Raw genomic sequence first — 24,338 nt, 5'->3', positions numbered from 1 at the left:
TCACTTTTTCCGCAAGACTCCACTTTTTCCGCAAGGCTCCAGCTTATCTAGGGGGAGGCTGGGTGAAACGGTGAGGTAGGCCCTCCCCTCGGCCGTATGTAGTATGTAGAAAACTGATATGTCCGTCGACTGTCGAAATACTTGGTTTGCCAATGACAGTCTGTTCCAGCTGCATACCCAATCCAATCGCAGCATTTGTAGGCATTAAAAGTTCTATAAAAGGCTGCTGGTATTGGGTAAAATCAGACCATGATTTGTAGTAGTTTAGCTGTATTAAAGGAAGTTGCAATGCGGCCATTTTCAGCAAGGTTGAAAACATAATATGAGATACACAAATATAAGAAAGGCATGATCCGACTTGGCACATACATACATTATCAAATATACCTTTACACCTGCGTCTGGTTGAAAACTCAGCTGGCCGAATCTCAGCAACTTTTTAGGTAGGCATAGGTACCTATAAGTATACGTAATACGGTATACACAATACACATGTAGTATACAATAATACATGAAGTATACGGTATACAATATTCATGAATTCCGACAAAATTTCTTCGAATCCCAGTAAAACGAACTGCTGATTGATGAGTATAAAGTCCTCAAGGGAGAACGTTCCCATACTAAACAACGCTATAAACATTTTGAATGTAAAACATGACATCGAAACATCCTGAAAATAGGATACAAAAGGATAAGGTCCCTGGATAACCAGAATGTAATGATACCGGCAAAACTACGAAAAAATGCCTACGATAATAATGATAATATCCAAATACATTCAAACGCACAAAACAAGATATGCAAGTACCTGCTACATACATTACATAGGTACTTATCTAAGTGGCTATACAAGTGAATTATAAGTGATACTGATTCACTTTAACGGCCGTCTTGCACTTCAGTTAGTGTGTCAAAGCTCGATCTTTTATACAGCAGTCGTGTTGACCGATAAATTGCATTAATTTATCGCATGTGTCCTGCGAGTTGTGACAGCCACCCGTCGTGATGTCTCCGCTTATATCACCGGAACGCCCTCCCCGGGCCGCTGCTCTGCGCCGGGGAGGGGACCGATGAGCTCCGCCCGGCCCCGGCCCCGGCCCAGCTTCTGCAGCTCCCGGCAGCCGCCCGCGCCCGTCAGGGCCGTCATCGGCTCAGCAGCCCCCTCCACCGCCGGCGCGGGCAGCGGCCCACCGTCCGGCAGCGACTCCGTCTCCCAGAGGTGGCTGAGCGGGGCGCCGCGCTTCCCCAGACCAAAACTGTAGCTCGGCCGCTTCAGCAGGTCCCTCGTTGTCGGCCCGTCAAACCAGGAGCCCCACGAACGCTTCCCCAGGCCGAAACCGTACGGTCGGCGCTTGCCCAGACCGAAACTGTAGGGCCGTCGCTTTCCGAGGCCGAAGCTGTACGGCGTCCGTTTTCCAAGCCCGAACGAATAAGATGCTCGTTTTCCGAGTCCGAATGAGTACGGTCCTCTTCTACCGAGTCCAAAGGCGTAAGGCGTCCGCTTGCCGATGCCGAACGAATAGCGCTGTGGCCGCTCACCCAGATCCTGACTGCAGTGACTCCGCTTTCTAGTGGGTGCGTTCAGATCTGACCCTTCTCGCTTCCTTCGAACGACACTTTCGCCAGACTGTGGGGCGGCCAGCTGAGGGATGTCGGGTGGACTCTCTGCTCCTCCGGACTGTCTGTCTGCGTCTGTGGAGACTAGCCGAGGTGTGATGGCAGCTTCAGCAGCAGGAGTGCCTGGGTCGGTACCCCTGACCTCCGGCTGCCTGATAGCGACACAGTGGGAGACCAGCAGAAGAACCAGAAGCGGTAGCGCCGGACGACAGAAGGCCAGTAGCAGCATCACCGATTTCTGGAACGAAAAATGCGTTGTGATTTCGAGCTTTGAGCGACGAGCGTGCTAAAGATTTAGCACTCAGGTGAAGTCAGTTGTTTTAATCTGTCCTACTCTGGCCTCTGATCACGATAGCATAACTAGCGTCAATTTTCTCAAAAGTTCGTAATAAGTTAGTATTTGAAATAGTGCACAAACGGTGCGGAAATAGGCCTACCTACCTCCTTCGATAGTCAATGGTCACTAAATCACCCAACAGATAAACGAAAACAAACTTTTTAATAATGTGTGTAATACGTGGCTTTAAATAAACAGGGATTAGGCTTAGTTACTGCTGTGAAATATCGTCGGGACTTGTTGTCATATCATATATGGTTTCACCAACGTTGACCAAATATCCGTCTCAGAGCGAAGCTGACAGGGCGGCGTTGGCGGTAGGCTGCGCCGCAGTACACAAGTGTAGTGCGGCACAGTTTATCTACACATGGCACGCTGGATGTTGGCTAATAGGTACTCGAAGATAGGTAACCAGAATGGTGGAAAGAGATGCAAGGAGAAATGAAATTGGGCCCTTTATGCGTAACATATTGTTTATTAGGCTTAGAGGCTCTTCTAACAAAACGCTGAAGCTCGGCATTAAAAATAAATGTTAAATGTTTAATGACCCAAACGCACTGCACGAAGGCAACTGATGCGTAGTAGGAACGGAGAGCAAAACGCTCACTGTGGCGCCATGCTCCAGCAAAATGTCACATCGGACCTGTAGTGTAGGCATAACAGCATCTGTTTCTTGTTACAATGTTGTCACATTACCTTCCCAATCGCCATATCGTGAAATCCAAGTTTATATAAGGGCCAGGTTATTGAATATGATTGTACAGTCATGTGCCAGTGATTATCCCGTCCACTGACAGCCCAAACAGAACGAGCTCATATCGCGGCCAGTGCGCCGAACCGGGCGCGGCCGTGCTATTTGCGGCGCGGCGTTTCGATGTGGCTGCGCGGCCCGTCGGCGGCGGCAATGTCCGAGTGCCGGCGGCGAATCCAATAAGAGCGCTGCCGGCGGCGGCGCGGCGCGGGACACAGATGGTGGTGACGCCGAACGGCCAGCGCGCCCCGGTCGTATCTAAACCAGAGGCGACAGCCCGGCCGACAGTACACCGGCCACCCGTAAAAACACTAACCGAAAGCGGATTATACTCTGACCATCAGTTGACGTCAGCCTTCAGGGCACCCGTGTGCGATGTGGGTTTTCATATGTAGGAGCAAAGCGTGATAGCTTTGTGATGTGGCCACTTTGTCTGGCTCCGGAAGCAACAGATTTTGTCACGCACTGCAGCTATGTCGAAAATCACGGGACCCGTTTTGGATTAAAATGGCATATGAACGTCTCATTAAAAAAGTCGTTTGGTCCAAGGTTACGGGATCGAAGCTATTGAATGCTTGCATTCTCAAAGATGGAGACTGCTGTTATCAGTGTAAGTACCAAAATAATGTCCGTCAAGACAGCCCATATTCAGCCCAGATTCAGCCCGGATTCAGCCCAGATTCGGGACACCTCCGATCAAGCTGAAACTCGCACACAATGTAGGCCATGACATGCCCAATCCACAGTCCAAGTCATTCGGTGGCACTCCCAGCCGTTTGACCTACAGAGGTCAGCAAAGGTCACGTGGCCCAAATTTGCACAGCAGATTGTGGCCCACCCAGTAGAGCTAGAGCGCTAAAAATGGCACCAGTCGACTCGCCAGCATCTAATCTTACTTTCCCAACACTCATTTGACCTCTCAAGGTCATGCCATGACCTAAGGTCATTTGTGGGCTATGTCGAAAATACAATTGCACAGCAGTTTTCGAGTAGACGGATTGACCGAATTCCAAATCAAAGCACATCATCGGGTAGCCCATAGACCGTAGTAACTTTCCTTCAAAACTGCTTTTCGATATTTGACCCCGTTTGACCTCGGCAGGTCAAAATGTGCAAATAAACGACACCCAATACGTCGCAGCCCGGATTCAGCCCAGATTCGGGACACCTCCGATCAAGCTGAAACTCGAACACAATGTAGGCCATGACATGCCCAATCCACAGTCCAAGTCATTCGGTGGCACTCCCAGCCGTTTGGCCTACAGAGGTCAGCAAAGGTCACGTGGCCCAAATTTGCACAGCAGATTGTGGCCCACCCAGTAGAGCTAAAGCGCTAAAAATGGCACCAATCGACTCGCCAACATCCAATCTTACTTTCCCAACACTCATTTGACCTCTCAAGGTCATGCGATGACCTAAGGTCATTTGTGGGCTATGTCGAAAATACACTTGCACAGCAGTTTTCGAGTAGATGGATTGACCGAATTCCAAATCAAAGCACATCATCTTACTACGGCCCATAGGCCGTAGTAACTTTCCTTAAAAACCGCTTTTCGATATGTGACCCCGTTTGACCTCGGCAGGTCAAAATGTGCAAATAAACGACACCCAATACGTCGCAGCCCGGATTCAGCCCAGATTCGGGACACCTCCGATCAAGCTGAAACTCGCACACAATGTAGGCCATGACATGCCCAATCCACAGTCCAAGTCATTCGGTGGCATTCCCGGCCGTTTGACCTACAGAGGTCAGCAAAGGTCACGTGGCCCAAATTTGCACAGCAGATTGTGGCCCACCCAGTAGAGGTAGAGCGCTAAAAATGGCACCAATCGACTCGCCAGCATCTAATTTTACTTTCCCAACACTCATTTGACCTCTCAAGGTCATGCGATGACCTAAGGTCATTTGTGGGCTATGTCGAAAAAACACTTGCACAGCAGTTTTCGAGTAGATGGATTGACCGAATTCCAAATCAAAGCACATCATCGGGTAGCCCATAGGCTTTAGTAACTTTCCTTAAAAACTGCTTTTCGATATATGACCCCGTTTGACCTCGGCAGGTCAAAATGTGCAAATAAACGACACCCAATACGTCGCAGCCCGGATTCAGCCCAGATTCGGGACACCTCCGATCAAGCTGAAACTCGAACACAATGTAGGCCATGACATGCCCAATCCACAGTCCAAGTCATTCGGTGGCACTCCCAGCCGTTTGGCCTACAGAGGTCAGCAAAGGTCACGTGGCCCAAATTTGCACAGCAGATTGTGGCCCACCCAGTAGAGCTAGAGCGCTAAAAATGGCACCAATCGACTCGCCAGCATCTAATCTTACTTTCCCAACACCCATTTGACCTCTCAAGGTCATGCGATGACCTAAGGTCATTTGTGGGCTATGTCGAAAATACACTTGCACAGCAGTTTTCGAGTAGATGGATTGACCGAATTCCAATTCAAAGCAAATCAACGGGTAGCCCATAGGCCGTAGTAACTTTCCTTAAAAACTGCTTTTCGATATGTGACCCGTTTGACCTCGGCAGGTCAAAATGTGCAAATAAACGATACTCAATACGTCGCAGCCCGGATTCAGCCCAGATTCGGGACACCTCCGATCAAGCTGAAACTCGCACACAATGTAGGCCATGACATGCCCAATCCACAGTCCAAGTCATTCGGTGGCACTCCCAGCCGTTTGACCTACAGAGGTCAGCAAAGGTCACGAGGCCCAAATTTGCACAGCAGATTGTGGCCCACCCAGTAGAGCTAGAGCGCTAAAAATGGCACCAATCGACTCGCCAGCATCCAATCTTACTTTCCCAACACTCATTTGACCTCTCAAGGTCATGCGATGACCTAAGGTCATTTGTGGGCTATGTCGAAAATACACTTGCACAGCAGTTTTCGAGTAGATGGATTGACCGAATTCCAAATCAAAGCACATCATCGGGTAGCCCATAGGCCGTAGTAACTTTCCTTAAAAACTGCTTTTCGATATGTGACCCCGTTTGACCTCGGCAGGTCAAAATGTGCAAATAAACGACACCCAATACGTCGCAGCCCGGATTCAGCCCAGATTCGGGACACCTCCGATCAAGCTGAAACTCGCACACAATGTAGGCCATGACATGCCCAATCCACAGTCCATGTCATTCGGTGGCATTCCCGGCCGTTTGACCTACAGAGGTCAGCAAAGGTCACGTGGCCCAAATTTGCACAGCAGATTGTGGCCCACCCAGTAGAGGTAGAGCGCTAAAAATGGCACCAATCGACTCGCCAGCATCTAATTTTACTTTCCCAACACTCATTTGACCTCTCAAAGTCATGCGATGACCTAAGGTCATTTGTGGGCTATGTCGAAAAAACACTTGCACAGCAGTTTTCGAGTAGATGGATTGACCGAATTCCAAATCAAAGCACATCATCGGGTAGCCCATAGGCTTTAGTAACTTTCCTTAAAAACCGCTTTTCGATATATGACCCCGTTTGACCTCGGCAGGTCAAAATGTGCAAATAAACGACACTCAATACGTCGCAGCCCGGATTCAGCCCACATTCGGGACACCTCCGGTCAAGCTGAAACTCGCACACAATGTAGGCCATGACATGCCCAATCCACAGTCCAAGTCATTCGGTGGCACTCCCAGCCGTTTGACCTACAGAGGTCAGCAAAGGTCACGTGGCCCAAATTTGCACAGCAGATTGTGGCCCACCCAGTAGAGCTAGAGCGCTAAAAATGGCACCAATCGACTCGCCAGCATCTAATCTTACTTTCCCAACACTCATTTGACCTCTCAAGGTCATGCGATGACCTAAGGTCATTTGTGGGCTATGTCGAAAATATAATTGCACAGCAGTTTTCGAGTAGACGGATTGACCGAGTTCCAAATCAAAGCACTTTATCGGGTAGCCCATAGACCGTAGTAACTTTCCTTAAAAACCGCTTTTCGATATGTGACCCCGTTTGACCTCGGCAGGTCAAAATGTGCAAATAAACGACACCCAATACGTCGCAGCCCGGATTCAGCCCACATTCGGGACACCTCCGATCAAGCTGAAACTCGCACACAATGTAGGCCATGACATGCCCAATCCACAGTCCAAGTCATTTGGTGGCACTCCCAGCCGTTTGACCTACAGAGGTCAGCAAAGTCACGTGGCCCAAATTTCCACAGCAGATTGTGGCCCACCCAGTAGAGCTAGAGCGCTAAAAATGGCACCAATCGACTCGCCAGCATCTAATCTTACTTTCCCAACACTCATTTGACCTCTCAAGGTCATGCCATGACCTAAGGTCATTTGTGGGCTATGTCGAAAAAACACTTGCACAGCAGTTTTCGAGTAGATGGATTGACCGAATTCCAATTCAAAGCACATCATCGGGTAGCCCATAGGCTTTGGTAACTTTCCTTAAAAACCGCTTTTCGATATATGACCCCGTTTGACCTCGGCAGGTCAAAATGTGCAAATAAACGACACCCAATACGTCGCAGCCCGGATTCAGCCCAGATTCGGGACACCTCCGATCAAGCTGAAACTCGAACACAATGTAGGCCATGACATGCTTAATCCACAGTCCAAGTCATTCGGTGGCACTCCCAGCCGTTTGGCCTACAGAGGTCATCAAAGGTCACGTGGCCCAAATTTGCACAGCAGATTGTGGCCCACCCAGTAGAGCTAGAGCGCTAAAAATGGCACCAATCGACTCGCCAGCATCTAATCTTACTTTCCCAACACTCATTTGACCTCTCAAGGTCATGCGATGACCTAAGGTCATTTGTGGGCTATGTCGAAATTACACTTGCACAGCAGTTTTCGAGTAGATGGATTGACCGAATTCCAAATCAAAGCACATCATCGGGTAGCCCATAGGCCGTAGTAACTTTGCTTTAAACCGCTTTTCGATATGTGACCCCGTTTGACCTCGGCAGGTCAAAATGTGCAAATAAACGACACCCAATACGTCGCAGCCCGGATTCAGCCCACATTCGGGACACCTCCGATCAAGCTGAAACTCGCACACAATGTAGGCCATGACATGCCCAATCCACAGTCCAAGTCATTTGGTGGCACTCCCAGCCGTTTGACCTACAGAGGTCAGCAAAGTCACGTGGCCCAAATTTGCACAGCAGATTGTGGCCCACCCAGTAGAGCTAGAGCGCTAAAAATGGCACCAATAGACTCGCCAGCATCTAATCTTACTTTCCCAACACTCATTTGACCTCTCAAGGTCATGCGATGACCTAAGGTCATTTGTGGGCTATGTCGAAAATACACTTGCACAGCAGTTTTCGAGTAGATGGATTGACCGAATTCCAAATCAAAGCACATCATCGGGTAGCGCATAGGCCGTAGTAACTTTCCTTAAAAACCGCTTTTCGATATGTGACCCCGTTTGGCGTTTGACCTCGGCAGGTCAAAATGTGCAAATAAACGACACCCAATACGTCGCAGCCCGGATTCAGCCCAGATTCGGGACACCTCCGATCAAGCTGAAACTCGCACACAATGTAGGCCATGACATGCCCAATCCCCAGTCCAAGTCAATCGGTGGCACACCCAGCCGTTTGACCTACAGAGGTCAGCAAAGGTCACGTGGCCCAAATTTGCACAGCAGTTTGTGGCCCACCCAGTAGAGCTAGAGCGCTAAAAATGGCACCAATCGACTCGCCAGCATCTAATCTTACTTTCCCAACACTCATTTGACCTCTCAAGGTCATGCGATGACCTAAGGTCATTTGTGGGCTATGTCGAAAATACACTTGCACAGCAGTTTTCGAGTAGATGGATTGACCAAATTCCAAATCAAAGCACATCATCGGGTAGCCCATAGGCCGTAGTAACTTTCCTTAAAAACTGCTTTTCGATATATGACCCCGTTTGACCTCGGCAGGTCAAAATGTGCAAATAAACGACACTCAATACGTGGAAGTCCGGATTCAGCCCAGATTCGGGCTGAATCCAGTCGTTTATTTGCACATTTTGACCTGCCGAGGTCAAACGGTGTCACATATCGAAAAGCGGTTTTTAACCCGCGCACCGACGGGGGGGGGGGCGGATATCCGCCCCCCCCCCCCCCCCTGAGGTTTTTCGCGGATAGCGGGAAGAAATTTGGTATGACTATTCTCTCATCAATTTTACACATGGTGTGCAAGTTTGAACCTCCTAACTTTTAAGGTCAGGTCACCAGGTCACTTTGAATGACCCAACCTCAAGTCACTTTTTTGCAACTTTGTCACCGTGCCAGAGCTACAGTAGATGTTGGAAGCCTTTGAAAGTCGCAGGATGTTATTAGGTCATTAGTAGCTACAATTTGTATATCTCGGAATTTTGATGTCGGTGACCTAAGGTCAGGTCAATTTCGCGACTTCCCCATTATAAGTCAATGGGGGAAAATCAACTCCCTGTTTTTACCACTAAAACGGGTCGGAATGGCCCCATATACCATACATGACTTCACATATGATCAACCTTCACTACCTTGAGGTCTGTTTTGCTGTTGGGCAGCTGTAAGGTCATGTGACGTCATCAAAGGTCACCAAAGGTTTTTTGCCAATAACTCCTTACAGGAACAAGATACAGCCGCGCGGATGGTCTCATTGTGTTCAGCTCGTCAAGACGCATCGAATGATATACATGATGACCTCGAGGTCACGTGACCTGAGGTCAACCTTTGACCTTGACCTTTCGAGGTCAACATATATATCATTCGATGCGGATTGACGAGAGGATCACGATGATGCCCTTAGTTTGTTCCTATCTTGACTACTTCAAAAGTTATTCGAGAAAAACCCTCTCCATATCTAGCGCCGCCATTTTGACTTTTTCGACCCCTGTGACGTCATCTTTGACCTGGCCTGAAAATGACCTTTGTAAAAATTGTAGACCTTGTCCGTGCGTATCCGATGCCGTTTACCGCTTGTCGCTATCTTGCTTGGTTCTCGAGATCTCAGGGGGGGGCGGTCATCCGCCCCCCCCCGTCGGTACTAAGTTGGCGCAGACCCCCGTCGGTGCGCGGGTTAAGGAAAGTTACTACGGCCTATGGGCTACCCGATGATGTGCTTTGATTTGGAATTCAATCAATCCATCTACTCGAAAACTGCTGTGCAAGTGTATTTTCGACATAGCCCACAAGTGACCTTAGGTCATCGCATGACCTTGAGAGGTCAAATGTGTGTTGGGAAAGTAAGATTAGATGCTGGCGAGTCGATTGGTGCCATTTTTAGCGCTCTAGCCCTACTGGGTGGGCCACAATCTGCTGTGCAAATTTGGGCCACGTGACCTTTGCTGACCTCTGTAGGTCAAACGGCTGGGAGTGCCACCGATGGACTTGGACTGTGGATTGGGCATGTCATGGCCTACATTGTGTGCGAGTTTCTGCTTGATCGAAGGTGTCCCGAATCTGGGCTGAATCCGGGCTGCGACGTATTGAGTGTCGTTTATTTGCACATTTTGACCTGCCGAGGTCAAACGAGGTCACATATCGAAAAGCAGTTTTTAAGGAAAGTTACTACGGCCTATGGGCTACCCGATGATGTGCTTTCATTTGGAATTCGGTCAATCCATCTACTCGAAAACTGCTGTGCAAGTGTATTTTCGACATAGCCCACAAATGACCTTAGGTCATCGCATGACCTTGAGAGGTCAAATGAGTGTTGAGAAAGTAAGATTAGATGCTGGCGAGTCGATTGGTGCCATTTTTAGCGCTCTAGCTCTACTGGGTGGGCCACAATCTGCTGTGCAAATTTGGGCCACGTGACCTTTGCTGACCTCTGTAGGTCAAACGGCTGGGAGTGCCACCGAATGACTTGGACTGTGGATTGGGCATGTCATGGCCTACATTGTGTGCGAGATTCAGCTTGATCGGAGGTGTCCCGAATCTGGGCTGAATCCGGGCTGCGACGTATTGGGTGTCGTTTATTTGCACATTTTGACCTGCCGAGGTCAAACGGGGTCACATATCGAAAAGCAGTTTTTAAGGAAAGTTACTACGGCCTATGGGCTACCCGATGATGTGCTTTGATTTGGAATTCGGTCAATCCATCTACTCGAAAACTGCTGTGCAAGTGTATTTTCGACATAGCCCACAAATGACCTTAGGTCATCGCATGACCTTGAGAGGTCAAATGAGTATTGGAAAAGTAAGATTAGATGCTGGCGAGTCGATTGGTGCCATTTTTAGCGCTCTAGCTCTACTGGGTGGGCCACAATCTGCTGTGCAAATTTGGGCCACGTAACCTTTGCTGACCTCTGTAGGTCAAACGGCTGGGAGTGCCACCGAATGACTTGGACTGTGGATTGGGCATGTCATGGCCTACATTGTGGGCGAGTTTCAGCTTGATCGGAGATGTCCCGAATCTGGGCTGAATCCGGGCTGCGACGAATTGGGTGTCGTTTATTTGCACATTTTGACCTGCCGAGGTCAAACGGGGTCACATATCGAAAAGCGGTTTTGAAGGAAAGTTACTACGGCCTATGGGCTACCCGATGATGTGCTTTGATTTGGAATTCGGTCAATTCATCTACTCGAAAACTGCTGTGCAAGTGTATTTTCGACATAGCCCACAAATGACCTTAGGTCATCGCATGACCTTGAGAGGTCAAATGAGTGTTGGAAAAGTAAGATTAGATGCTGGCGAGTCGATTGGTGCCATTTTTAGCGTTCTAGCTCTACTGGGTGGGCCACAATCTGCTGTGCAAATTTGGGCCACGTGACCTTTGCTGACCTCTGTAGGTCAAACGGCTGGGAGTGCCACCGAATGACTTGGACTGTGGATTGGGCATGTCATGGCATACATTGTGTGCGAGTTTCAGCTTGATCGGAGGTGTCCCGAATCTGGGCTGAGTCCGGGCTGCGACGTATTGGGTGTCGTTTATTTGCACATTTTGACCTGCCGAGGTCAAACGGGGTCACATATCGAAAAGCGGTTTTGAAGGAAAGTTACTACGGCCTATGGGCTACCCGATGATGTGCTTTGATTTGGAATTCGGTCAGTCCATCTACTCGAAAACTGCTGTGCAAGTGTATTTTCGACATAGCCTACAAATGACCTTAGGTCATCGCATGACCTTGAGAGGTCAAATGAGTGTTGGGAAAGTAAGATTAGATGCTGGCGAGTCGATTGGTGCCATTTTTAGCGCTCTAGCTCTACTGGGTGGGCCACAATCTGCTGTGCAAATTTGGGCCACGTAACCTTTGCTGACCTCTGTAGGTCAAACGGCTGGGAGTGCCACCAAATGACTTGGACTGTGGATTGGGCATGTCATGGCCTACATTGTGTGCGAGTTTCAGCTTGATCGGAGGTGTCCCGAATCTGGGCTGAATCCGGGCTGCGACGTATTGGGTGTCGTTTATTTGCACATTTTGACCTGCAGAGTTCAAACGGGGTCACATATCGAAAAGCGGTTTGTAAGGAAAGTTACTACGGTCTATGGGCTACTTGATGATGTGCTTTGATTTGGAATTCGGTCAATCCATCTACTCGAAAACTGCTGTGCAAGTGTATTTTCGACATAGCCCACAAATGACCTTAGGTCATCGCATGACCTTGAGAGGTCAAATGAGTGTTGGAAAAGTAAGATTAGATGCTGGCGAGTCGATTGGTGCCATTTTTAGCGCTCTAGCCCTACTGGGTGGGCCACAATCTGCTGTGCAAATTTGGGCCACGTGACCTTTGCTGACCTCTGTAGGTCAAACGGCTGGGAGTGCCACCGAATGACTTGGACTGTGGATTGGGCATGTCATGGCCTACATTGTGTGCGAGTTTCAGCTTGATCGGAGGTGTCCCGAATCTGGGCTGAATCCGGGCTGCGACGTATTGGGTGTCGTTTATTTGCACATTTTGACCTGCCGAGGTCAAACGGGGTCACATATCGAAAAGCGGTTTTTAACCCGCGCGGGGCTGGGGGGGGTAAATTTTACCCCCCCTCGCGAATTTTTGTGATATCTCAAAAACGGCGGCGCGCAGCGCCGCCAAACTTTCAGTACCTTTTCTTACATCAATTTGACACGTTTCCTGAAAATTTGAGCGAAATCTGTCGGAAAATTTTTGAGAAATTGACGTTTTAGTGACGTCATGTTCGCCATTTTCGCCTCAAAAACGGCAAAAGTTCAAACGCCGCTAACATCTTCATTTTTAAAGGAATCAAGACGTAACAAAAAAGGTTATACGTAATTTTACTTTGTCTATCAAATGGCTATCTCAGTTTTTTGAAAATTTTGGATTTTGGCCTAAATTTTTTCAAAAAACTGATTTTTTTGGGAAAATCATTATAAAATCCAAAATTTTGAGTCTATCGAAAAAACCGGAATATATGTCAGAGAAGTGGTCTATGTGCACCTACATACCAAATTTTAGAAGAATCGGTTCAAAAATGTGGGAGTTATTCAAAATTTTATGACGTCACGACACACAAATTTTTGAAAAATGACTTTTTTGGAAGTTCTAGACCTCGTACGGAAACAAAAATAGCACCATTCGATTCGCCGTGAAAAACTGCATCAGATAGACACCTTTTTAGGCCTTAACAACCACCTTCAAAATTTGACCTCACTTGACCTGACCTTGACCTGACCTCGACCTGAAATTCATCCAGAGGTGGTCCATATCACTTATTGAGTGTGCCTATTGAATTCTATGAGTAAAATGACCCATAAAACATGTGTCGCACATGCCCTTTTCTATATTTTGTTTTTTGGTGACCTGACCTGACCTGACCTGACCTTGACCTTGACCTCTGAATGATATTGTATGCAACGAGTATTGTCTTGGTAGCCTAAGAACACGTTTTGGGCGATCAGTCTCAGTCCATGACTCCATTCTTCGGCAACTACGGTGCAAGGCCGATACTGTAGAAACTTGCAATTTGTACCCTTGACCTGACCTTGACCTTGACCTCAAACTTTAAATTAAGTACATTTTTTAGTAGTTCGTGATGGGAGCTTTCGATTGGCGTTTGAATTTTCCAAATCGGACCATTAGTTCGGGAGATAACAGGGGGGGTAAAATTTACCCCCCCCCCCCAGCCCCGCGCGTTCGGCTGGAGACCCCAGCCCCGCGCGGGTTAAGGAAAGTTACTACGGCCTATGGGCTACCCGATGATGTGCTTTGATTTGGAATTCGGTCAATCCATCTACTCGAAAACTCCTGTGCAAGTGTATTTTCGACATAGCCCACAAATGACCTTAGGTCATCGCATGACCTTGAGAGGTCAAATGAGTGTTGGAAAAGTAAGATTAGATGCTGGCGAGTCGATTGGTGCCATTTTTAGCGCTCTAGCTCTACTGGGTGGGCCACAATCTGCTGTGCAAATTTGGGCCACGTGACCTTTGCTGACCTCTGTAGGTCAAACGGCTGGGAGTGCCACCGAATGACTTGGACTGTGGATTGGGCATGTCATGGCCTACATTTTGTGCGAGTTTCAGCTTGATCGGAGGTGTCCCGAATCTGGGCTGAATCCGGGCTGCGACGTATTGGGTGTCGTTTATTTGCACATTTTGACCTGCCGAGGTCAAACGGGGTCACATATCGAAAAACGGTTTTTAAGAAAAGTTACTACGGCCTATGGGCTACCCGATGATGTGCTTTGATTTGAAATTCGGTCAATCCATCTACTCGAAAACTGCTGTGCAAGTGTATTTTCGACATAGCCCACAAATGACCTTAGGTCATCGCATGACCTTGAGAGGTCAAATGAGTGTTGGAAAAGTAAAATTAGATGCTGGCGAGTCGATTGGTGCCATTTTTAGCGCTCTAGCTCTACTGGGTGGGCCACAATCTGCTGTGCAAATTTGGGCCACGTGACCTTTGCTGACCTCTGTAGGTCAAACGGCTAAGAGTGCCACCAAATGACTTGGACTGTGGATTGGGCATGTCATGGCCTACATTGTGTGCGAGTTTCAGCTTGATCGGAGGTGTCCCGAATCTGGGCTGAATCCGGGCTGCGACGTATTGGGTGTCGTTTATTTGCACATTTTGACCTGCCGAGGTCAAACGGGGTCACATATCGAAAAGCGGTTTTGAAGGAAAGTTACTACGGCCTATGGGCTACCCGATGATGTGCTTTGATTTGGAATTCGGTCAGTCCATCTACTCGAAAACTGCTGTGCAAGTGTATTTTCGACATAGCCTACAAATCACCTTAGGTCATCGCATGACCTTGAGAGGTCAAATGAGTGTTGGGAAAGTAAGATTAGATGCTGGCGAGTCGATTGGTGCCATTTTTAGCGCTCTAGCTCTACTGGGTGGGCCACAATCTGCTGTGCAAATTTGGGCCACGTGACTTTTGCTGACCTCTGTAGGTCAAACGGCTGGGAGTGCCACCGAATGACTTAGACTGTGGATTGGGCATGTCATGGCCTACATTGTGTGCGAGTTTCAGCTTGATCGGAGGTGTCCCGAATCTGGGCTGAATCCGGGCTGCGACGTATTGGGTGTCGTTTATTTGCACATTTTGACCTGCCGAGTTCAAACGGGGTCACATATCGAAAAGCGGTTTTTAAGGAAAGTTACTACGGCCTATGGGCTACCCGATGATGTGCTTTGATTTGGAATTCGGTCAATCCATCTACTCGAAAACTGCTGTGCAAGTGTATTTTCGACATAGCCCACAAATGACCTTAGGTCATCGCATGACCTTGAGAGGTCAAATGAGTGTTGGAAAAGTAAGATTAGATGCTGGCGAGTCGATTGGTGCCATTTTTAGCGCTCTAGCTCTACTGGGTGGGCCACAATCTGCTGTGCAAATTTGGGCCACGTGATCTTTGCTGACCTCTGTAGGTCAAACGGCTGGGAGTGCCACCGAATGACTTGATCTGTGGATTGGGCATGTCATGGCCTACATTGTGTGCGAGTTTCAGCTTGATCGGAGGTGTCCCGAATCTGGGCTGAATCCGGGCTGCGACGTATTGGGTGTCGTTTATTTGCACATTTTGACCTGCCGAGGTCAAACGGGGTCACATATCGAAAAGCGGTTTTGAAGGAAAGTTACTACGGCCTATGGGCTACCCGATGATGTGCTTTGATTTGGAATTCGGTCAGTCCATCTACTCGAAAACTGTTGTGCAAGTGTATTTTTGACATAGCCTACAAATGACCTTAGGTCATCGCATGACCTTAAGAGGTCAAATGAGTGTTGGGAAAGTAAGATTAGATGCTGGCGAGTCGATTGGTGCCATTTTTAGCGCTCTAGCTCTACTGGGTGGGCCACAATCTGCTGTGCAAATTTGGGCCACGTGACCTTTGCTGACCTCTGTAGGTCAAACGGCTGGGAGTGCCACCGAATGACTGCGACTGTGGATTGGGCATGTCATGGCCTACATTGTGTGCGAGTTTCAGCTTGATCGGAGGTGTCCCGAATCTGGGCTGAATCCGGGCTGCGACGTATTGGGTGTCGTTTATTAGCACATTTTGACCTGCCGAGGTCAAACGCCAAACGGGGTCACATATCGAAAAGCGGTTTTTAAGGAAAGTTACTACGGCCTATGCGCTACCCGATGATGTGCTTTGATTTCGAATTCGGTCAATCCATCTACTCGAAAACTGCTGTGCAAGTGTATTTTCGACATAGCCCACAAATGACCTTAGGTCATTGCATGACCTTGAGAGGTCAAATGAGTGTTGGAAAAGTAAGATTAGATGCTGGCGAGTCGATAGGTGCCATTTTTAGCGCTCTAGCTCTACTGGGTGGGCCACAATCTGCTGTGCAAATTTGGGCCACGTGACCTTTGCTGACCTCTGTAGGTCAAACGGCTGGGAGTGCCACCGAATGACTTGGACTGTGGATTGGGCATGTCATGGCCTACATTGTGTGCGAGTTTCAGCTTGATCGGAGGTGTCCCGAATCTGGGCTGAATCCGGGCTGCGACGTATTGGGTGTCGTTTATTTGCGCATTTTGACCTGCCGAGGTCAAACGGGGTCACATATCGAAAAGCGGTTTTTAAGAAAAGTTACTACGGCCTATGGGCTACCCGATGATGTGCTTTGATTTGGAATTCGGTCAATCCATCTACTCGAAAACTGCTGTGCAAATGTATTTTCGACATAGCCCACAAATGACCTTAGGTCATCGCATGACCTTGAGAGGTCGAATGAGTGTTGGAAAAGTAAGATTAGATGCTGGCGAGTCGATTGGTGCCATTTTTAGCGCTCTAGCTCTACTGGGTGGGCCACAATCTGCTGTGCAAATTTGGGCCACGTGACCTTTGCTGACCTCTGTAGGTCAAACGGCTGGGTGTGCCACCGAATGACTTGGACTGTGGATTGGGCATGTCATGGCCTACATTGTGTGCGAGTTTCAGCTTGATCGGAGGTGTCCCGAATCTGGGCTGAATCCGGGCTGCGACGTATTGGGTGTCGTTTATTTGCACATTTTGACCTGCCGAGGTCAAACGGGGTCACATATCGAAAAGCGGTTTTTAAGAAAAGTTACTACGGCCTATGGGCTACCCGATGATGTGCTTTGATTTGGAATTCGGTCAATCCATCTACTCGAAAACTGCTGTGCAAGTGTATTTTCGACATAGCCCACAAATGACCTTAGGTCATCGCATGACCTTGAGAGGTCAAATGAGTGTTGGAAAAGTAAGATTAGATGCTGGCGAGTCGATTGGTGCCATTTTTAGCGCTCTAGCTCTACTGGGTGGGCCACAATCTGCTGTGCAAATTTGGGCCACGTGACCTTTGCTGACCTCTGTAGGTCAAACGGCTGGGAGTGCCACCGAATGACTTGGACTGTGGATTGGGCATGTCATGGCCTACATTGTGTGCGAGTTTCAGCTTGATCGGAGGTGTCCCGAATCTGGGCTGAATCCGGGCTGCAACGTATTGGGTGTCGTTTATTTGCACATTTTGACCTGCCGAGGTCAAACGGGGTCACATATCGAAAAGCGGTTTTGAAGGAAAGTTACTACGGCCTATGGGCTACCCGATGATGTGCTTTGATTTGGAATTCGGTCAGTCCATCTACTCGAAAACTGTTGTGCAAGTGTATTTTTGACATAGCCTACAAATGACCTTAGGTCATCGCATGACCTTGAGAGGTCAAATGAGTGTTGGGAAAGTAAGATTAGATGCTGGCGAGTCGATTGGTGCCATTTTTAGCGCTCTAGCTCTACAGGGTGGGCCACAATCTGCTGTGCAAATTTGGGCCACGTGACCTTTGCTGACCTCTGTAGGTCAAACGGCTGGGAGTGCCACCGAATGACTTGGACTGTGGATTGGGCATGTCATGGCCTACATTGTGTGCGAGTTTCAGCTTGATCGGAGGTGTCCCGAATCTGGGCTGAATCCGGGCTGAATCTGGGCTGAATATGGGCTGTCTTGATCAACATGTAAAAATATCACTGTAGGTACGCTCTTCTATAGCTTGTCAGTTGTTTTTCAATGCTGGTTTTTCGAGTATGGTCTACTTTTTAAGAGGTCTTTATTGTATGCATGTACACTTCAACGGTTTTCAAATGTAGGGAAGAGGGTAAAGCTCTCTCAGCTCGTCACATATCAAGCTTGACGTGGCAGTCTTGATTATATCAAAATTAGTTATAAGAAAACATCCCGCACATTACAGGTCATTAGTATCTCCATTCTGTGCCCATTTCGAGCTCATTACATATTGCACACGCCGTTTTCTGCGAGTTATTACGTCAGTACGTTTCTCCTAGTACACCTATCTGGAGATATACACACACCGCTGCGGTGGATATCGAGGAAGGTGCGCCTCGGGCGGCGCTCTCCCGGACCGGGGGACTGATTAGCAGCCCGTCCGGATGTGACACAGACCGCCGGCGGCGACAGGCCCGGCCGAGACAGGTGATTGGTCCGCCGCCGATCGGCCCCAGGCTGACTGCCGTGATGAACAGAGCACCCCTGTGCGGTCAGATAGTCCAGAGGGAGGCCGCAGTCTGCGGCGACGACGGGGGGGGGGGGATGTAGCCCATGGGGAGTCTGAATTGTGCTGAACCGAGCGGCGTTCTTTTTGCAATGAAGTCAGCCTCAAGCACGAGTCAAAAGGATGGGAGGATGATGTGGATGGACGGTAAGGTAGGTAATACAAATGATTGATAAATGAGTGTTAAATTTTGTCCGTAGAATGTGCAGCCGCTTAAACAAACAACCTCATTAATAAGAGAGGATTCACCATGCATGCTGTACTTCACCGACGTTGATTGATGTAGTTTCTTGAAATTCTTTCGGAAATCGATCACTAAAATATTAAAAATAATCGTCAAGTATTAAGGCGAGCATACATTTAAAGTTAAACGTGATCTGTGGTGACTCAACCATGAATGACCTAGAGGATAATTCCAAGTGTGCCGAATGATGTGTGCTTAAGTTTGTTTATTCGCCAAAAAAGAAAACTGATGGAAGGGACATATAGGGTGAAGTCGTATAAGAGTACGCACTTAGTGGATTTCTTGCTCTCATTTGTTTAATATTTGAAGGAAAGAAATCGCAAATAGGGAATATTAAAGTTCATTGAATTAGCCATCAACCCATGGGGCAACGATCCTTCAGCGTAAATGGAAGTGGTCTAAAACTGACATTTTCTGAACCGTTGCACTTGCGTACTCTTACCATATGGGGTGTGTAAGAGTACGCACGCCAGGCGGGTGGAGTACGCAAGCATATGAACACACACCTATGCAGCTTGCATTGTCCAAATGCTTAACTTCAAACTCAGAAGGCATTCAAGTTAATTCTAGTATCCCAAAAGAAAAATATAAAATAAATCTTTCAAGTCTATAAATCAGGAAATAATCATGTCGTGTGTTTCTTTTAAAAAAATGCACAATCAAAAAGGAGAATAACTCGTATTTGGAAGAATTTCGGGTACGCATCTGCATCACAGTGCTCCATTGATGATATACCTACAAAACAAACGTCATTGAGCGATAGATTAATAATTATATATTTCTGCATATTCGATTTAATGTATAATTCTGCGTACTCTTACCCTCCTGAACAGTGCGTCCTCTTACCGTACATGCAATTCGCGCACAAAACAACCCCGAAACGTTGTGCAAAACTTCGCAAACAGAATGTTGCACTGTACAGTATTTCCCCAGATAACCTCACAAGTTTCCCACAACAATCACGGAAATGTACCTCATCTCAACTGCCAAGTATCAAAATTATTGTACCATATCATAATAATATCATAACGCTCGAAAATAATATTCATCGCCTTAAACTCAACAGCGTCGCCGCTCAACGCCCACGTTCCGTTGGTGACATGCACGCACTGGCGGCTTCATGTCACTTCATGAACTCGACAAACCCGCGTTGCTAAGCAACCGAAACAGCTGATGCGTACTCTTATCGCCCGCGTACTCTTACCCGCCCTTACCCTAATGCTCCACTATATAATTATCACGGCTTGTGAATCAAGGGGTAAGTAAGGTGGGACACAGGAGACTGCATAAACATTTTTTAAAGTAACGTCTCTGTCCAAAAAGGTTCGGTCTTTCGGAGCCCGCTTTATGTGCTTACATGCTTTCTTCAGCGGTTTTAAATTGTGAGAATCAGTTAAAACATTATGTCGAAACAGGATCAATCCAGTAGGCAATAACGATAGCTAGGTACTGTCAACAATCTAATTAATGATCGATCGTATTGTAGTTATTGGGATTTATAAAAACAATCGACAGCCAATTCACCTAAGATAAAATGGCCCAGTAAAAGTTACGGCCCTCGTCCGACTGCGTGGCATAGGTATAGCTATTCTTATTTCAACAGAACATACTAGAGGTACAGATTTACACGATTGAATTGTATGTTTTGGTTTGATGTATTTTACTACGGAGCATACTAGAGGTACAGGTTTACGCGATAACTGTATGGTTTGATTCGATGTGTTTTACTACAGAAAATACTAGAGGTACAGGTTTACTCGATAACTGTATGTTTTAATTTGTTTTACTACAGCGTAACGTTTTTTTTAACGAGTAGCGAGTAGCGTAGCGAGTAAAGCAGTTCGAGGGTTCGTCATCACAGGTTGGTCAATGCGAAAATGATAGCAATATAACTGCAATGCCTTAAACCGAATAGGTATCTAAACAATCGTTGATTACCTCCCAGATCCCTACTCAGTATGCCCAAATTAGGGTCAGTGTCTGCGAGTTTGCAAGTTTTTCAGCCCGTGCGAGTTTCTTTAAAGTTCAAGAATCCTTCCCACGTTTGGTGACACACGCCGCCATCGATCGCTTGTCTCCGAGATGCGGGTCGTCTCCACTCGCATTCAAAAGTTGACGCGTGGTAAGCTTTTGCCTGCGCTCACTGTGAGTTTTCTCTTATAGACTTTGTTCTTGTCAATTCGTTCTTACCGATAATAGCTTCAGTACATATGAAACTATAGTCAGGTAACTGCCCCACGAAAGAAGTTACGCACTTTTTTGTTGTTGTCTTGAAGATGTTTTCGTTTCATAGAAATAAAAAAGGAACTATTGATGTCTGGTCTTTCACCCCACCTATGGCTTTCGGTGTCGTTCAGAACAGGTAGGAGCAGCAAGCTTTGTTAAAAAAATACTTTGGGCTAGGTTCGTATTTTACTTAATGGGTGCGCATATTTTCCAGTCATACGAAAGAAACTGATCACAAACAGTTAATAAATTTGCGACATCGTAACAGCTCTTTGTCATCAGTTCCCTAACTCCAAGTGTTAAAAAAAAAAACACAACCTCGCTGACCAGCAGAATTGAAACTCAATAAAGTCCTCGCAAAATCACACACGCAAAATCAAGCAATCGCAGCTCGCAGAATCACATAATCGCATAATGGCACTCTCGCACCTGTAATCTGCATGCGAGTTTCAGAATTTGAGGCAGCCTTTGAGATGGGTGCACACTGCACAGCCCTCATTTTAACAGCTTACCTGCTTATCTTGGATATTCTGCCATTTATGCTGGTACCTAAGCAAAGTCTTTTTCAAGACCACCCCTAAACGGTCAGCCTGAAGGGGTATGATCAGTGATCACGCTTGCGGCTTGAGGCTTCCTCCGCCGCTGCAACGTACTCTGAATGAGCCGTGAGGGTGCAGGTTACTATCCAGAGTGCATGTTATAGGCCGATGCTGGATTCTAGGTATTTAGCTGACGAAAACTGAATGTATTGAATAAATGCTTAACGTACAAATGTGCAACTGCAATTTGGCACTGCTTCCAAGTTATTCTTGCGTTTTAGGTAGGTACCTATTGGGTCATTAAAGTACCTATTTATCTTCACTTCAATATATTTTCAATGAGCGAAAATTGAAGTGGTGTGTTTCTCCTGAACAAATAACTTGACGAGAGCTATTCTGTATTCACGCCCTGCTTTATTCATCTTACCTTTCAGCTTCTTGCTCTAATATGTGACGACGCCGAATCAGAAAATGATCTGGACTGGAATTTGTCCTCTTTCCTTGTCTTTATATCAACGGTACTTCGGGGCCGATATGACGTCACTCTGCCGCCACCAATCATTTGCGAGCAGCGCGGACCGATGCGCCAATGGGCTCATTGGTGTGACGGCGGACAAGGCGCCGCCAGCGCAGGGTCGTGGGAGGGGGATGCGGAGTGGCCGGCCAACCAGACCCGACAGCTATGAACGATTGTGGGGTCCTTGCAGGCGCTAATAGCCACACCGTGTGGGCGAGGTGGACTGGGGCCTATGCTCAATTTATCTCGTATTGATTAGATTAAAAAGTGTGACAAACATGCTTTATTTGAATTGTTGCTTGAAAAATGAAACCTCGCATGCTTTGTTTGTAAGGCAAGCTGCACGCACAAATATACAGAAAGACAGCCTGAATCTACAGAACGTCCAAAAGCTGATAATGGGTTTTCTACCCGGGCAAAAAGTGCATCTCACCGCGCTTCGGGACTTAGTAAGCAATGCTCGAATGAGAGCTTGGGTACAGAAACAACACTTGACATGCAAGGGGAAGTTATAAGAGCCAGCCACGAGCCAACAAGGCCCACCAAAATTGTGTATAAAATATGCATGGGGCAGCCATTAGGAAAGAAACTCGAAAATTAGCGACCCGTCAATGGAAAGTTTCAGGTAGGTATTAGAGATAGTTGAAGGAAACGGCATTACGTTTGAAAGAAACGCTATTGATGCGATATAAAAAATGCAGTGAACTTCTTCTAATGGTCGAGGTCAGTGAGGGCGCAGCTAGCAACAATTAAGACTTGTTGTTTCTTCTACAACTACACTTAAAGTGCGGTGTTTTTTTCATGAAGCAGCAACGTTAAAAAAAAAACATTTTCATAGTTGGTATGCTTTCTTTGTCGTACGTACGCGTTTTTTTATTCCCTGCATACATAACTAAACGTGAGGTGTTATTATTCTATGATAATGTTGTCGAATATTCTTTGATATAGTCGGATAAAAAAGGCAGCGCTCGCGTAAGCAGTGCTTATTGCGTACACAGTGCAGTATGCATACCAATGTACATACTATACATATATTACTCGATTCGGGAATTTCGTGTAGACAAAGTAATGTTGACAACCAGTGTACCGTCCCTTGTTCATTGACATAACAGGTTCCGGTGGCTCTCACCAACTATAGGTTATGTCTCAGTTTCTTACCTCGAGCGATAAAGCGATGTAAATACGGGATCAGCATCGAGTCCAATGTCCTCCCATCTCAGCTGCAGAGCTGTGTAGTGCGTTTATGTATAATATATCACCCGTTTAAGCCTATTAGTGGCAGGCTCCTGGTTAAGAGCATTCGAGTTACTTACCGTCTCCTTGTCATTCGCAAGGTGCTGGTTAATGGCTTTTTACTACTTCGATTGTAGTTACCTGACTTCATCTATTTAGTACCCTAAATGCTTAGCATACGGCTGACGTGGATCATCACAGGCGCCCAACTTCTCCCGTCGAATGTCCGATCATATATTGTGACGAATTCGGTCGTGAACGTAAATGGAGCGTTCGTGTAATTGTATTGTCCAACTCATGTCTTTTAATGCTGCTTTAACTACTGGCTGCTGCAGCAAGACATTACAACTTCATGCAATAAAAACCTTTCTGCATGACTTGGTATACCTACCTGCAATAAGACTGTAGCTGATATCAGATAATACAAGGACGTTACGGTCCTTGCCGCTTCGCCAGTCCAACGAAGGTACAGTCCTTCGTGCGACACCTGCCACTATTGTTCCCACAAACTTCCGCCCACAAACGGCCATTTAGCTCTCCGCCCGAACTTCAGAAGCTGCTCGTGGAACAGGCTGTTGCGTGCTTTGGAGACAACTTCAAGTTCTGCAATAGGTGCCACCCGTGCCTGGCCTGCTCCTCATAATAACGCCTTCTCATAATAACGCCGGTCGGCCTCTTCAACAAAGTCGCTTTGTGGAGTTACGCAATATAAGCGTAATAAATGGGGAAGGACTTGGGTATTTAAAGTTTAAAGCTGCTAGCCATCCCCAGAATAACGGAGGCATATCATGTTGAAGAAACATTCAGAAGGTGTCAACACCTTATTTCATGATATTTTAACCGGACATTGGTAACTACATATACCTAAATATATGCAAACCTGATATATTGTGCATAAAAGTCGTGTTTACATAATAATTAAGACTTCATCTGACCGTTCTTGGTCAGGTCATGATTTTGAACTAATGTCAATATTTTGCGTTGATTACG

General features: G+C 47.1%; 1 protein-coding gene across 1 annotated transcript; it reads right to left on the bottom strand.

Moving 5' to 3' along the window:
• Window positions 1-363: 363 nt before the first annotated feature.
• LOC122380468 (allatostatins-like) lies at window positions 364-22,081 on the bottom strand. Its single transcript, XM_043363635.1, has 2 exons — window positions 22,026-22,081; window positions 364-1,858 (listed from the first exon to the last, which is right to left on the bottom strand). Exon 2 carries the CDS (start codon window positions 1,847-1,849, stop codon window positions 1,019-1,021), a length of 831 nt encoding a protein of 276 aa, XP_043219570.1. The 5' UTR covers window positions 1,850-1,858; window positions 22,026-22,081; the 3' UTR covers window positions 364-1,018.
• Window positions 22,082-24,338: the final 2,257 nt, after the last annotated feature.

This window comes from Amphibalanus amphitrite, unplaced genomic scaffold, assembly GCF_019059575.1.
Source record: "Amphibalanus amphitrite isolate SeventyFive unplaced genomic scaffold, NRLGWU_Aamphi_draft 000098F_arrow, whole genome shotgun sequence".
Lineage (NCBI taxonomy): Eukaryota > Metazoa > Arthropoda > Thecostraca > Balanomorpha > Balanidae > Amphibalanus > Amphibalanus amphitrite.
This window is presented reverse-complemented; position numbering and strand designations above follow the sequence as displayed.

Bases quoted from the DNA above. Each gene is read 5' to 3' on its own strand.
- LOC122380468 (XM_043363635.1), bottom strand. From the start codon at position 1,849: ATGCTGCTACTGGCCTTCTGTCGTCCGGCGCTACCGCTTCTGGTTCTT.